Consider the following 17271-nt stretch of genomic DNA (forward strand, 5'->3'; position numbering starts at 1 on the left):
TGAGGTTGATACCAAGTAAACCCTCCTTGTTAGCATTGTGTAGTTTGTTTTTATATTTTCCACTGCATATTTCTGAAGAAACGAGCTACAACGAGCACGCGATGAGCTATTCACCCCCCCTCTAGCTACTTTTCGGTCCCAACAGACATGACTCCCAGCGTAAACCTAATAGGCCTCAGAGCCGGTTGGATCTTTGAGGCTTAGCTCTTCAGTTCTCACGGGCATGACTCCCAGTATAAACCTGATTGGTCCAAGAGATGGTTGAACCTCCGAAGCTCAGCTCCCCACTTCTCATGGGCATGGCTCCCAGCGTAAACCCGATCGGTCCAAGAGATGGTCGGATCTGCAGGGCTCAACTCACCACTTCTCATAGGCATGACTTCCAACATAAACCCGATCGACTCTAGAGCCGGTTGGATCTCCGGGACTTAGCTCCCCACTTCTCATGGTCATGGCTCTTAACGTAAACCCTATCAACCCAAAGCAGATTATACCTCTAGGGTTCAGCTCCCCTTTTCTCATCGGTATGACTCCCAACATAAACTCGGTCAGCTCCAAGTTGATCAAACTCCCTCTAGGAGATAGTATTGTCAGAGAATCGCAACCACCAGTTAGAGAATAAGGATCACTCACCATAGAATATTTCACTACTCTAACATATACACACAATAGAACCTTCCTCTGCCTAGGAAAAGACTATTATACATTCTCCACTACCCAACATATTTTGACACCAAACATTCTCTGACATCTCATTATTACGGAGGTTATGAGAGATGGAATAAAAAGGGGATCCCCTCAGTTGGTTAGGTATACGCATGCACATACATCCACACTGCTGTTCTACTATTCATCTTCTTCTCTATTTTTCGCCGGAGCTACGATTCTGCCTTGAGCATCATAGTGTTTGTCCTAGGGACCCCTTCCTTGGTTCTCGCTCTAACATTCCTGTTTGCTCTCTTTGTATTGTGTGCAGGTCTGCGACTTCCAACTCCATGTTCTTCCTCCACCAACATTCATGCCTTATTACTAGCCACTCATCTACTCAGCTTTCAGATGGGATCATACAGAAAGAGTATGTTTGATTCAAGTTATTATACATAACCTTATTTATGTGATTACCAAATAATTACATAATCTTGTTTATGTAATTACTAGATAATCACATAACTAAGATTATAGAGAATAAATTATAACCTAATGTTGTTTTGTTCCACCTTTAGAATACTCATTTTAGGGGAAAAATTAGAAAAAAAATTTTGAGATTTTTTTGTTAACCCCGAAATCACATAAAACCTCACACTTCTAAGATAATTATATTCCGGATTATATCCCTCATTTGTTGACGTGATGAGCATGCTCCATTACCTGAGAATCACTTATTACTTAAACAAAAAAAAATAACAACTTTAGATAGATAACCAAAATTTCAAATCATAATCTTCAACCAAACATATCCTAAAACATATTTTTTTAAATCTAGGATTTTAATGATACACATATTTTACAAGGTAAAAGTTAGAAGATCACCCTTTAAATTTGGAATTATCAAGATAGCGCCTTACTTTGATTTTTTTATCAAAAAAATATCCTACCCTTATTATACAATTACCCAACTACCTCTACTATACTATTCTCATTATTATCTCTTGCCTATATTTTCTATCTAAATCCTGAATTAAGGGCACATTATAGCAGTTACTGTTTCATAGTTATAGAGCTGTCACATAGTTATAACAACTATGCTTTCATAGTTGCTACACAGTTATAGCAAATATGAAATTATAGCTGTTACAACGTGAATGTTAGGTAAGTTTTGAGTGATCATAAATTTTGACTTAGGTTAAATTACGGGATGTACAATATATTAAATTAAAATTTGTTTAAAGTCTACATCTATTATTGAGTGTAACTTGTAACGCCTAGTCTTAGGATAAAAAAACATGATTTAAAGTATTTTTTTGAGATTCCAAATAATTTTAATTTTTATTGAGGTTATTTTTCATATTATAGCAGCTACGAAATTATAGTTACTACAACTATAAGTTACAACTATTATAATTATAGAAGTTAAGAAACTGTATCAACTACAAGTTACAATTATTATAGTTACAGTAGCTATAAAACGATAACAATTATAGTGCAACTAGTTGGTTTAGGATTTAGGCAGAAGATATAGATGGGAGATTAATTGAAAAATAATTATATTATTTTACACCGGATGAGATTTTTTTTTTAAAAAAATTAAAATAGTGCGCTACCATTTGGAAAAAATCAAGACATTTTTAAAATTTTTTTTGCCCTATTTATATTAAATAAATTAAATATTAAAGTATTCAATTCTTTATCATCTTTATTGGATCTGATTTCTCCAGTAGTCATTTTGGCCCCATTGGCAATGATATGAAAGATAACATATATATATATATATATATATATATATATATATATATATATATATATATATATATATATATATATATATATATATATATATATATATATATATATATATAAAAAACATAAAACGAAAATATTAATATTTAATATATATATATATATATATATATATATATATATATATATATATATATATATATATATATTAAAAAAACATAAAACGAAAATATTAATATTTAATTAAGTCTCTGTTTTAGCACAATGGAAAAAGAAATAAATATGATAATATCATTTTGCACTAAATGATTGTAGTTCGATCTCATAAGTACGTCTATTGCTATAATCATAGTTTTTTCGAACATAAGACATATTTAAAATGTAATTATAATTGTAGGTCAGTAAGCGACGAGGGATTTTTCGTTTTGACCGAAAATTTATATGATTGTCACTACGAGTTCAGTTTAAGTACATTAATTTTAAAAGTCATCCATTCAATTCCATAAAAAATTTTATCGGTTACTAAGTAAATTGAGAAACACATGATAGATTCATCCATCTAATTGATGCGGCGATAAAAAGGAGCTTATTCGGCACAAGTCAATTACCATAATATAAGTTAAAATCAAGACGGTCAATACCAGGGCAGGACTCAGTCGCATCCGAGCGGAAAACGGCTTATTGGCCGATCGGAGGGATCATTGTCCAATCGACCATTTGAGTAAATCAGTGTCTGGTCAACCCGATCGATAGGAGAGTAAGCTGAGCGGGCCAAGAGCTCAAGGTGAACAAGCCACTCGTCTGGCTCCAGGTATGGCGTTGGCATTGTGCACATAATGAACCGATAAAATAATAAAAGAGGAAAAGACGGATCATTAATAAGGGAAAGAGAAAACAAAAGAGATCACTCCATCTATCATTAAATTAGAAGAAGCCAAGACAAAGATACTTTCTATCGGTCATTAATATCATTAAAACAGGGAAAGATGGAGGGTCACTAAGAAAGGTATAAAAGAGTATGCTAGGTATAAAGAAAGGAAAGATGAATATCTGTCCCTATTGCTTTCATTCTCTTCTTCTTCTATTTCTAACTTGAGCGTTAGAGGACCAACGCCAGGGACTCCTTCCCTGGGTTTGGTTTTGTTTTGTAGAGAGGAGCGAGGTCTTCATCCAATCAGGGAACTGCCACCTCCCCAGCTTTCCAGCTTTGTGCCTTCGAATAGGATTATTTTAGCGTCGTTTGTGGGAACGTAGCTTGCATTCGATCAAGAAGATGGAAGATGCTGGATGACTCACAATAGTGGCATTGACGCAACAGGATCTCGACACACTAATACAGCTCGAGTGACGAAGATATCAGAGCAACAGCAACACCAAACGCTGGCCGATCGACAAGCGTAGGAGCTTGCAACTTTCGCAGTAGGCCGCTAGGCTGAGCGAGGGGATCGAACGGAACAACTCTCCATTCGGGACCTAAACAAAAGGCTGATCAACACCTATGGGGAAGTACCTCATGCGTCGGCCCCCTATACCGAGCGCCGTTTTGGAGCCCGGCAGAAGAAAGGGGCCAAGCGGACAGAGACCGAGGATCTTCCTCAGATGAGGCACCCGCTCGAGACACAAGGAAAAGGAAGGCACCCAGAGAGAATAATTTGCTCGAGCAGGTTAATCGACAGTTTTCAGAAGGGATTCTAAATGACCCTTTGCCGAAGCATTACACCCCACTAACGATCGGGGATATAATGGGGCGACTGACCCTGACGACCACTTGGCCAAGTTCGATAACGCAGCCAAACTCCTCCAGTACACTGATGGGGAGTGAAATGCCGAGTCTTCCTCACCACACTATCCGGATCGGCGCAACGTTGGTTCAAACGATTGCCGAGCAACTCGATTCACAACTTCAAAGACTTCCGAGCGGCCTTCTTGCATCACTTCTCTAGCAGTCGGGGCCATTAGAAGACGAGTGTCAATTTATTCTCACTGAAGCAGGGGCCCCGAGAAGCATTAAGGGCCTATATTCAGCACTTCAATCAAGTGGCGATGGATATCTCGGCAGTCTCCTCGGACGTGTTAGTGAACACCTTCACCCAAGGGCTCACTGAAGGAGAATTCTTTCGGTCGCTCATCCGTAGGCCACCAAGGGACTTTGGCCACCTACAAAAGAAGGCTAATGAATACATCAACGTAGAAGAAACCCAGACGACAAGGAAGAAGGAGACTTATACCGAGCCCGTAGGAGCATCTGAACGGCGACAGCCGAGCAACCATCAACCTTCCAAGGGGCCCCGCTCGGGAGGAGCCCCGTCACATGAACCCAAGACACATACTGTGCAACATGTGGCTGCCGCTCGTCCAAAGGTCGCAAAAGGAAAAAGGTGGACGCTGATGTTTTGCTCCTTCCACCATTCAGGAATGCGCAACACCTAGAACTACTACGACCTGGCAGCAAGCACGACGACCTCACGGGGATATCACCGTCGATCACCATCACCTGATCGGCGACAAAGGCGCCGATCAACTGTCTGAAGGGAAGGAGAGAGGACAACACCCGAACCACACCACCATCAGTCTCAGCATGGGAACAATCCAAGTCCCGCCCGACGCTTCGCCGAGTGGAATGAACCGTCGTCATGGGAGGAAGAGAACCGGAGTAATGCCGCTGGGGGGGGGGTGAGATAGGTATGATTGCAGGCAATCCGACTAGCAGAGATTCCAATCGAACAAGGAAGTGGCATGCTCGGGGACTCGAGATCCACGCCATTGGCTGCAGCAAGGAGAAAGCTGAAGGACTTGGAATCATCTTCGACCGTAAAGACTTGGAGGGAATAGAGATCCCTCACAATGATGCACTGATCATCCAAGTGGTAATTGCCAATTATACAATCCATCAAACGTTTGCTAATATAGGGAGCTCGGAGAATATCATATACAAAAAGACATTCAATCAGTTGCAAATCGACCGGAGCTAGCTGCTGCCAATGACGACCCCACTCTACGATTTCACGGGCAACGAAGTGTTGCCGATCAACCAGACCAAGTTGGCAATCTCGCTCGGAGAGGAGCCACTGAAGAGAACAAGGACCACCAACTTTATTGTGGTAGAAGCACTGTTGGCCTATAACATCATACTTGGCTGACCGACCCTCAATGAATTCGGAGCAGTGGTGTCCACCTACTGTCAGAAGATTAAGTTTCCAGTGGACGACAAAGTGAGAGAAGTCAAAGGCGACCAATTGGCCGCTCGACGATACTACGTTGAGATGGTCAGATCAGAAGCAAGGATCGCTCAGAAGAACTCGCATCTGTAGGTGAACGTCGTCATTGAGAAGCCCCCTACGTTGGTCTATGAAGAAAAGGAGGAGGTCCAGATCCACTCGAGCTGATAAGAAGCAACCATGTTCATTGCTGCCGATCTAGAGAGCGAGAGAAAGGTGGAGTTGTCCGCCTTCCTTAGGCGGAATCATGACGTGTTCGCCTGGTCTATCCATGAGCTCCACGGAATCTCACCGAGCGTCACCCACCATGAACTTTATATCCGACCAGACGCTCGACCCGTAAAGCAACAGAAAAGGGATTTTAGCGCAGAGCAGAACCTGATTATTCAGGCAGAAATAGAGAAATTATTAGAGGCTGGACACATTCGGGAAGTCCAGCTCCCAAGTTGGCTCGCTAATGTCATGCTAGTCTCCAAGTCGGGCAATAAATGGTGAGTGTGCATCGACTTCTGCAACTTGAATAAAGCGTGCCCAAAGGATTTCTATCCACTGCCCTGGATAGACTAGATGGTTGACTCTACGACAGGTTGTGAGCTGATCTGCATGATAGAAGCATATCAAGACTACCACTAAGTGTCGCTCGCCAAAGAAGATCAGGAAAAGGTTAGCTTTATCACGACCAATGGAACGTTCTGCTACAACGTCTTGCCGTTCAGACTGAAGAACGCCGGCACCACTTATCAAAGGCTCATGAACAAGGTGTTTCGGAAATAGATCGGCCGTAACTTGGAGGTATACATCGACGACATATTAATAAAGTTAGCTTGAGTTGCTGATCTATGTGCAAATATCAAAGAAACATGCCGAACCTTGAGGACATACGGGATGACGCTGAACCCAAACAAGTGTCTGTTCGGCGCTAAGAGTGGACGCTTCCTTGGATATATTGTCATAGAAGGGGGGTATCGAGGTGAATCCGAGCAAGGTAAAGGCATTGCAAGACATGCCCCCGCCCTGTAGCTTGAAGGAGGCCCAACGGTTGACCAGACGGATCACAGCATTGTCCAGATTCATATCTAGGTCATTTGATCGGAGTCTACCATTCTTCAAGGTGTTGCGCCGAGCAACAAGATTCCAGCGGGATGCAGAGTGCGACCAAGCGTTGGAAGAACTCAAGGAGTATCTTAACTCCTTACCCGTGTTAGCTAAGCCGAGTGCTGGGGAGCCACTTTGGATCTATTTGTCATCCACCGACTATGCGTTCGGCTCGGCATTAGTCAAGCAGAATGGCCATGAACAACAACCCGAAGACTTTTTAAGCCATATATTGAAAGACGTCGAATCCTGCTACACTGGTCTCGAAAAATTAGCTTACGCTTTGGTGCTTACCGGTCGGAGACTCCGCCCATACTTCCTCACTCATCTGATAATCGTCATGACCAACAACACCCTGGGAAGAGTCCTCCTCGACCCAGAGGCATCTGGGTGACTAATCAAATGGACAACTGAACTAAACGAGTTTGATATTTAGTATCAACCCTGAACGACGATCAAAACTCAGACCTTAGACGATTTCGTCATAGAGGTCCAGAATACCGAGCCAACAGCAACTTGGAGAATATATGTCGATGATTCGTCTACTCGACAAGGCAACAGATTAACATTCTGCTCATTTCACCATAAGAAGACCGGATACAACTTTCCATTTGGCTAGATTATCGGGCACCAACAACGAAGCGGAGTATGAAGCCTTGATAGCCGGCTTATAGGCAGTACGACATGTCGGAGCCACAAGAGTCCTCATTCACTCGAGTTCTCAGTTGGTTGCCCAACAACTATCAGGGACGTTCGAGATTAGCAGCTCCTGACTCAAGTTATATGCAAAAGCTTTCGAGAAGCTAAAGAAAATTTTTCAAGAGGTCACTATACAGAAGATCCCCCGATCGGACAATCAAGCAGCAGATGAGCTGGTTAAGTTAGATAGTTCATTATCACTAGTCGTGATCAGCCAACCGATCGAACAAGTCTCGTTGGTGACACACATCGACTGTATGGAGGGAGTGGTCTTCTCGAGCGATTGGAGAATGCCACTGATTGAATTCCTCCGATCGGGTAGAACACCGACTGACCGAGAGGCAACGTGACTATTAAAGAAGAGGGTCGGACGGTTCACCTTGGTCGGAGATCAGCTGTATAAGAGAGCCTTCTCCAGACCCCTACTCAAGTGCGTTGGACCATAGGACGCAGAGTACATCCTGCAGGAAGTGTACCAAGGTTCTTGCAGAAGCCATCCGGGTGGTCGTGTGCTGACTCAAAGGATCCTCCTAGCCAGATATTTTTGGCTAACTCTCCAAGAGTATGTCGCTCAGACAGTAACCACTTGTCTGTACTGCTAAAGGTATTACAACATCTTGCATCGACTAACTGAGGAGATGAAGACATCCACAGTATCTTGCCTGTTCGACCAATGGGGCACGGACATCGTGGGGTCGTTTCCCATGGCAACCGATCAACGGAGATTCCTGCTCGTCGCGGTGGATTACTTCTCAAAGTGGATGGAAGCCGATCCGCTAGCAAGGATAAGTGAGCAAATGATCATCAAATTTATCCGGCAAAACATCTTGTGTCGGTTCGGCATCCCCCACTGGCTTATCTCAGATAATGGGAGGCAATTTGCGGGACGGAGGCTCAGGGAATGGTTCGAAGTCTATGGCATCTAGCAGGCTTTCATCTCAGTAGCCTACCCCCAGAGCAACGACTAGGCAAAAGTCATAAACTGGGAGATCCTTAGAGAATTACGAGCTTGACTCGACCACGCAGGAGGTAGCTGGGTCGACGAGCTCCCAAGTGTCTTATGGGCAATTCGCATGACTCCAAAAGAAGTGACCGGCGTAATACCATTCCAGCTGGTGTATGGAGGGGAAGCAGTGGTCACCGTGGAGGTTGGAGTAGAATCCGATCGGGTGCAACTCTATGACGAGAGAAATACCGAGCAGGGGTTAATGGAGCTCGACTTGGTGGATGAATCATGGGATAAAGCCACCGTCCAACTAATGACATACTGATAATGGATGAGACAGAACTACAATTAAAGGGTGATCCCAAGGTCTTTCTAGGTCGGAGATCTGGTGTGGAAGAAAATCAAGCTGGTCGGCGATGTCACCAAACTCGAGGCGCCATGGAGAGGACCTTACAATGTCGAACAGAAACCCTTGTCGAGCGGTGACTATAAACCCTTGTCTCTGTCAACGGTCGAGCAGCGACCTTAAATCCTTGTCGCCATCAACGGTCGAGCGGCGACCTTAAACCCTTGTCACCATCAACAGTTGAATGACAACCTTAAACCCTTGTCACCATCAATGGTCGAGCGGCAACCTTAAACCCTCATCACCATCAATGGTCGAGCGACGACCTTAAACCCTCGTCACCATCAACGGTCCAGCGGTGACCTTAAACCCTTGTCTCCGTCAACGGTCGAGCGATGACGTTAAACCCTTATCTTCGTCAACGGTTGAGCGGCGACCTTAAACCCTTGTCTTTGTCAACGGTCGAGTGGCTACCTTAAACCCCAGTCTTCATCAATGATTGAGCAGCGACCTTGAACCCTGGTCACCAACAGAAGTCGAGCAATGACCTTCAACTCGGAACTGATCGATCGACTATAAAATCAGATAACTAGTTGCCGATCAAAAGATGACGAAACCACACTTGGGGGCATAAACGACTCAATTTCACTCGAGTTGGCGCGACAACATGTGAACTGAATACAAGTCAAAACCGAAAATGCCGAACGACAAGAAATGGACAAAGAAAAAATGGTTCACCAGACGAATGATCATTCATTGATACTTCAAAAAAATTACAGAAGCAAAACTCGCACGAGCAAGCTCACTCAAGATAATCTAAAACATCATCGGGCAGTGACTCAGCTAGCTTGTCCCGACTAATAATCTTACTTGTTAGAGTAGTGGGTAGGTAGCCACCTTCCTTTAGTTGATCGAGAGTCCCATCGATAGTAAGGTCGAATAGACAGAGTGCTCGATCGGTGACCTTGTCGTTAAAAATGTCTGAGCAGATGTAGGCCTGCTTCATGAGATTGAACCTGCTCAACTTAGCTCCCTGATAAGTCTCTAAGGCCACCCGAGAGGCCTTCAACTTTCCTTCAACTTGGCCAGCTCTTCATCTTTGGCGTTGAGCTGGGTCTTCACGGCGGTCTACTCGGCCGATGGTCTATCTCGCTCGACCTTCAATATAGCCTTAGCCTCCTTTAGGTTTTGGGCCAACACCTGAAACTCCTTGTTTTTGATCTCCAAGTCCTTGATGGCCTAGAGCTTCCTGGTATTGACCAAATTGAGCTTGAACTCGAAGGAACTGACCTGTTTATCAAGCCAAGCCAATTGTGCAATCTGCTCGGTGACTTTGCTCTTCTCCGTCTCCAGCTGCTCAGAGCTCTTACTCAGATCGACTCTTAATTGAGCCATCTCAGCACTCATCTTCTCCAGTTGTGCCTGGGAAGCAGATGATTGGCCGCTCGGTGCCCGCAGCTGCTTGACTTCCTGCTCCAAAAATACGAACCTTTGACACATGGCTAGACTCTCTACCCAATACTGTGAGGAAGTAAAAATTTTTTTATTATGGTCGAGCGGTGATGAATAGTAACATGTAAAATACTTACCGCAGTAGACATCTGAGTATAACTATCGGTAAGCACCCCTGGAGGCATGACTGCCACCCATATCTGTGCTAGTGGCCCTTGGATAATTATTTGGTGCTCTGGGCTCTAGATTTAGAGTTGTCAGAGTCGCGCCACTTGTTTGTAGGTAGATGGATGACCTCCGTTATCTGGCGCTGACCACTAAGAGCAGACGGGGCCGAGGTTGCTCTACCAGTAGACCGAGACGTTGACACTGGTCGAATGCTAGACTTCTGAGTCAGCGGTGGAGGTGGTATGAAAGTGACCAGCGGTGTACATATTATTCCTTACGACAGTTCGGACAAAGACGATGACCAATCGGATGAAAGCGAAGTATGTGGGATGACCGTCGCTTGCTCGGGCGCAAGGGTGGAGGTTTCACCCCACTTGAATAAAAGACGTGGACTGGTCCTGGTTGGAGTCTATAGTGGAGGTAGTAGATCAGGCTGCAATCTCTGCACGGTGCCTCTTTCGGCTTATCAATAGCTCTCCAGAAGAAGCCGATTTCGAGGCCTCAGCGGCTGGAATTAACAGAAGACACTCGGGAGGGGGATTCACTATGACAATCGCTTCACCTCCAACCATATGGCTAGCTACTCCGTCACTGGCTTGAGCTGGGGCTCCTGTGCTCTCTTTGAGTGGATCCTCATGAGAGCCGACCAACTGCAAGCCGTGACTCTCCAACTCAGCCACGACCACAGCATTGATCTCTGCATCCGCGAGTTTGGCTTTGTCGGCCAGACGTGAGTGCAACATGACTTGAGCTGCAAAAGAAAAAAAGAAATCAGTTAGATTCAAAAGTTAGACTAAGAGGGAACATACCTAGGTTGGACGGAAACCTTATGCGGATTAGGCTCAGGTCGAACACATAAAAGACACCCTCCAGCAACAACTTGTGTATATGGTATTTTTGACCGGCCAAGATGGAAGCTGCATGAAGGTAATCCAAGCAGATCTTGTATTTCTTGAGCTTTGAAGGGTTCGACACCTCTAATTTCCACCTGGTTGAGAAGTCCGACCGCTCGAAAAAGTGAATAAAGAAGTAGTAGTCCTTCCAATGCTTGTTAGAGGATGACATCTTGTCAAAGAAGACTAGGCCCACTCGGGCTTGGAAGAGAAAAGTCCCCAGCATAGATAATTTGGGATGATAGAAATAGTGAAAGAGCTATGGAGTAAGGGGAATGCTGTGCAGATGAAACAAAACGACGATCCCGCACAGCAGTCGAAAGGAGTTCGACACTAGTTGACGGAGAGAAATACGAAAATATTTACAAACGGTAGAGAAAAAAGGGTTGATCGGGAATCGCAAACCGACGGTAAATTGTCCCCTAAAGAAGCATACAAAACCCGCAAGCGGCTCGTTCGGATGGTTAAAAGCTGAAGGAAGACTGATTTGATAATTGGAGGGAATTTCAAAGGCAGCTCTCAAACTCTCAGCATCGTCTTCATCGAACTTGGACTCGATAGATGTGTACCAGAGACCAAGGACGGAGACAGGAGGTTGATAAGAGCTTGCCATCAGAAATGAACGTCAATGAGAAACAATGAAGAAGTTCGATTGAAAGAAAAGACACTAAGAAAAATGAACAAATCCGGTTGAAGGGTACAGAGAGCTTACTAGAGGAAAGGGTACAGAGAGCTTACTAGAGAGATCGCCACGAGCACCGGAAGAGCGCAGTGTCACTGGAAAATTTGAAGACAGAGATGCAGAATGAGGAAGGTGACGACACACGTGAGGTTTATAAACCTCGCGGTCGATCAACCTTAGTCGTCCGATCTAAAGCTGCGGAAACCTAGAAGAAGATCCCATCGTTGATTTTGAAAAGGCGCACGCCTCGTTGCGAGAGAATATTCGCCTATTACATCGAGCGTGCGGTGGCAGTGAGGGACACGTGTCCTTCGGTCATCAGATAGTATTTAATGAGCTTAATTTAAAAGATATGGGCGCATGCTCCGCCATAACTATTTACATGGTCTTCAAGAAATCTGGATGACGTTAGCCAAGACCGAACTCACCCGAGGATGCGTAAAGAAAAGGGAAACATGTGCCAAGTGTTGCTGCTCAGCATCTCGATTGGCGTAAAGAACGGGTCACAGGGCTAAACCCAGCAACGGTAAAATGAAGCTGAGTGGTGTTGGCTTGTGGGCGGATCAGTGGTTACAGACCGAGCACAGTTCGATCGGACACTGTAGCATTTGGGCTGAACGGGCCTTAGAGTCGCTGAAGACACTTTTTGTCCAGTCAGTCAGACTTACAACCTCCTTCGACTAGAATTGAAGGGGAGACTTGTGATGAAGCGATAAGGAGGAGCCTACCTGGCATGAGTCAATTGCTACGGTGTCGGTCAAAGTCAAGGCGGTCAATGCCAGGGTAGGGCTCAGCCACACCCGAGCGGGAAGCGACTCATTGGTCGATCGGAGGGATCATTGTCCGTTCGACCATCTGAGTAAACCAGTGTCTGGTCAACCCGGTCGATAGGAGAGCAAGTTGAGCGGGCTAGGAGCCCGAGCCGAACGAGCCACCTGTCTGGCTTGAGGTATGGCGTTGGCATTGTGCACATAATGAACCGATAAAATAATAAAAGAGGAAAAGATGGATAATTAATAAGGGAAAGAGAAAACAAAAGAGAGCACTCCATCTATCATTAAATGAGAAAAAGCTAAGACAAAGATGCTTTATATCGGTAATTAATACCATTAAAATAGGGGAAGATGGAGGGTCACTAAGAAAGGTATAAAAGAGTATGCCAGGTATGAAGAAAGGTAAGATAAATCTCTGTCCCTAGTATTTTCATTTTCTTCTTCTTCTATTTCTAACTTGAACGCCTGAGACCCCTTCCTTAATTTTGGTTTTATTTTATAGAGGGGAGTGAGGACTTCATACAATCAACGGAACTATCATCTCCTCAACTTTTCAGTTTCGTACTTTCGGATAGGATCACTAATATTTTTGATCAATCATTCATTTAAAAAAATTAATTTATTAGATTTAAAAGTACATTATTAGATACCTTAAAACTTAAGCTATTACACCCTTGCTTTTGAAGCATTGGGCACGTCATTTTTAACTACTATGCTAGTTGGACCTTAAAAATGCATTTGTTATAATGAAAGACATTTCAATATACAATTAGTTTAGGTGGAGTGACATGTAAGAACAAATTAAACATGTATTCTTAATATTGTTAGATCGAATGAACTAGTTAAAGGGGTAAATAATCTGTAACAAAAGTTAACTATTTCTTTTACCTTTGAACTCATAAAGGCGCACTAATTATTTAAAAATAAATAATAAAAACATAAAGTAAGAGATTGAGAATTTTTATCTGGTTTACAATAGAATAGAAAAGATTATTAATCTAAGATGATGACAACAACAACAATAACAACTAAGCCTTTTCTCATTAGGTGGGGTTGGCTGTATGAATCTTTTTACGCCATTGAGCCCTATCTCCTATTATATCATCATCTATATTTAAATAAATTTTATCTTGTTTTATTGTTGCTAACCAAGTCTTTTTTGGTCGTCCACTTTCTCGTTTGATATGCATGTTTATCATAGTTTCACATCGCCTAACTGGAGCATTTATTGGTCATCTAAGTACATATCCGTACCATCTTAAACGTGTCTCTCGGAGTTTGTCCTCAATAGATGCAACTCCGACTTTCTCTCTAATGCTCTCATTCCTTATTTTGTCCATCTTCGTATGTCCACACATCCACCTTAACATCCTCATCTCTGCAACTCTCATCTTATGCTCATGTGCTCGAGTCATAGCCCAACATTCAGCTCCATATAACATAGCAGGTCTAACTGCGGTTTTATAGAACTTACCTTTAAGTTTAAGAGGTACTTTACGGTCACATAAAACACCCGACACTCCCCTCCATTTTACCCATCTTGCTTGTATTCTATGTAAGACATCTCTCTCAATCCCTCCATCATTTTGTAAAAATGATCCTAAATATTTAAATCTCTCGGTTCCGGGCAACTCCTCCTCTCCTATCTTAACAATTGTTTCATTACTTCTAATATTGCTAAACTTAAATTCCATATATTCTGTCTTTAATCTACTAAGCTTAAAACCTTTCCCTTCTAGTGTTTCCCTCCAAGATTCTAGCTTAACATTTACTCCTTCACGTGTCTCATCTACCAAAATAATATCATCTGCAAATAACATGCACCACGGTACTGTGTCTTGAATGTGCGTAGTGAGTTCGTCCATAATTAGTGTAAAAAGATAGGGACTTAGGGCTGATCCTTGATGTAACCCTATCTTTATTGGAAATGCTTCAGTTACTCCGCTTGAAGTCTTTACTCTGGTCGTTATATCCTCATACATATCCTTCATTAGTTCAATATATGTTACGCTAACACCTCTCTTTTATAAAATTCTCCATATAATTTCTCTTGGGACTCTATCATAAGCTTTTTCTAAGTCAATGAATACCATGTGTAGATCTTGTTTTTGCTCCCGATATTTTTCAATTAATTGTCTAAGGAGATGTATAGCTTCTATGGTCGACCTTCCAGGCATGAACCCAAATTAATTTTCTGTCACTGTGGTCTCCTTCCTTAATCTTTTTTCTATTACTTTTTCCTAAAGTTTCATAGTATGACTCATTAGTTTAATACCCCTATAGTTTGCACAATTTTGTATGTCTCCCTTATTCTTATATAAGGGAACTAGAGTACTTATCCTCCATTGATCAAACATTCTTTTCGTTTTCAATATCATGTTAAATAATTTTGTAAGCCATTCAATACCTTGTTTCCCTAAGCACTTCCATACCTCTATCGGAATATCATCTGGTCCAACGACTTTTCCATTGTGCATCTCATTTAAAGTTTGTTTTACTTCTGAAGTTTGAATTCTACGATAAAAATTAAAATTTCTATGCTCATTTGACCTAATTAAATTACCTAAGTTAAGTTGGTCACCTAAACCTTCATTAAAAAGTTGATGAAAATACCTCTTCCACCGCTCTTTTATTTCTCCATCATTTACTAATACCCTATTACATTCATCTTTAATACATTTTATTTAGCTAAGATATCTTATTTTCCTTTCTCCCACTTTAGATATTCTATAAATGTCTCTTTCCCCTTCTTTTGTATCCAATTTTTGATATAAGCGTTCAAAAGTTTCATTTTTTGCTTCACTCACTACTTTCTTAGCTTCTTTCTTGGCTATTGTATATTTTTTAAAGTTTTCCTCGTTCTTACAAATATATAATTCCTTATAAGCTATTCATTTTTCCTTCACTTTCTCTTGTACTTTCTCATTCCACCACCAAGATTCTTTACTTAGTGGTGCATGTCCCTTTGACTCACCGAGTACACTCTTAGCTATTATTTTCAACTTTGATACCATCTTATCCCATGTTGTATTAGAGTCATCGTATATTTCACCTAATGCTTGTACTTCTACCTTCTCCTTAAATATATTTTGTTTCCCATCCTTTAACTTCCAACACTTAATTCTAGGAATTTTATATATTTTCTTTCTATTGATACTATGTTTGAGGCATATATCCAACACTACTACCCTATGTTGGGTAGTTAAGCTTTCTCCAGGGATGACTTTGCAATCTTTACAAATCTTTCTATCCTTCTTCCTAACCATAAGAAAGTCAATTTGCGATTTATTATTCTCACTTTTGAATGTGACTAAGTGTTCTTCTCTTTTCTTAAAAAACGTATTAGCTAATATAAGGTCATATGCTATCACAAAATCTAATATAGTTTTCCCTTCCTCATTTCTCATTCCAAACCCATAATTCCCATGTACTCTCTCATATTCCTCATTTTTCACTCCGACATGTCCATTTAGATCACCTCCCATTAAAATCATTTCATTTGGTGGAATATTTTGTAATATTTCATCTAAGTCCTCCCAAAACCTTGATTTGGTAACTTCATCTAATCCTACTTGTGGTGCATATACGCTAATTATGTTCATAGTTTCTTTCGCCACTATTATCTTAAGAGCTATAATTCTATCCCATTTTCTAACTACTCCTACAACTTTATCCTTTAACAAACTATCTACAATGATACCCACTCCATTTCTTGCTCTACTCTTTCCAATGTACCATAACTTAAAACCCGAGTTCTCTATCATCTTTGCCTTCTCGCCTATCAATTTTGTCTCTTGTACACACAAAATATTAATTTTTCTCCTAATCATCATATCTACTACCTCCATTGATTTATCAGTGAGAGTTCCTATATTCCATGTTCCAAATCTTAGATTATTAGTTTTCCTATCATATTTGTTCTTATCTAACCTATGGTGTGAGAATTTTTGCTTATTTAACACTACACCCAAGTTCTCATGGAGATGTAGCGGTCCTTGCTGAGACGTTACAGTCGGACCCTGTAACACGAACTCTTGCATATTTATCACTACACCCGAATTCTGGAGATGTAGCGGTCCTTACCGAGACGTTACAGTCGGACCCTTCATCTAAGATAATAACAATTCACTAAAAAATCTCCTTCTTCTTCGATAAGGTCGGAGATAGAGAAATTCCTTATAATAGTTGGAAGTTCAAACTTTGACAAGGTCTCCTTATAATAGTTGGAAGCTTAAACTTTGACTAAAAATGAATGTACAAGTGTTATAAACTCCTAGCTTTAATGTACTATTTATATCTCACTGGTCGAAATGACTGTTTTGTTAATGTGGTAATTTGAGACACATCGATTAACTAGGGGCACCTCGAAACGGATGAAGTTTTCCAATGTTCGACTGATATGGTTGAATGGAGGTGTCCAGTTCCAATGGAGATGCATCAGTTCAATCGGAGGCGTCTTAGATCGACTGACATGGATTTCGTTACGTATCTCTTTGCCAATGGTCTCCAACTGTTTAGAGGCGTCTTGAACCATCGGAGGCGCCTTAAGTCCACTGCATGAGAGACACCTCGGAGCCATCGGAGGTGCCTCAGATCTTCACT

At 42.0% G+C, this 17271-nt stretch overlaps 1 protein-coding gene across 1 annotated transcript; it reads left to right on the plus strand.

The window, feature by feature from the left end:
- The first annotated feature begins 6618 nt into the window (after positions 1–6618).
- Positions 6619–8335, plus strand: LOC121979709. The gene is made up of 2 exons (XM_042531696.1): positions 6619–7100; positions 8014–8335. Exons 1-2 carry the CDS (start codon positions 6619–6621, stop codon positions 8333–8335), a joined length of 804 nt encoding a protein of 267 aa, XP_042387630.1.
- The last annotated feature ends 8936 nt before the right edge of the window (positions 8336–17271 follow it).

This window comes from Zingiber officinale, chromosome 5A (genome assembly GCF_018446385.1).
Source record: "Zingiber officinale cultivar Zhangliang chromosome 5A, Zo_v1.1, whole genome shotgun sequence".
Taxonomy (NCBI): domain Eukaryota; kingdom Viridiplantae; phylum Streptophyta; class Magnoliopsida; order Zingiberales; family Zingiberaceae; genus Zingiber; species Zingiber officinale.

What these genes read in the sequence shown, in the direction of transcription:
- LOC121979709 (XM_042531696.1), top strand. Translation starts at nt 6,619, where the DNA reads ATGCCCCCGCCCTGTAGCTTGAAGGAGGCCCAACGGTTGACCAGACGG. An exon ending in CTCGACCCAGAGGCATCTGG is followed by an intron (nt 7,101 to 8,013) that starts GTGACTAATCAA and finishes GTACTGCTAAAG; the next exon opens with GTATTACAACATCTTGCATC.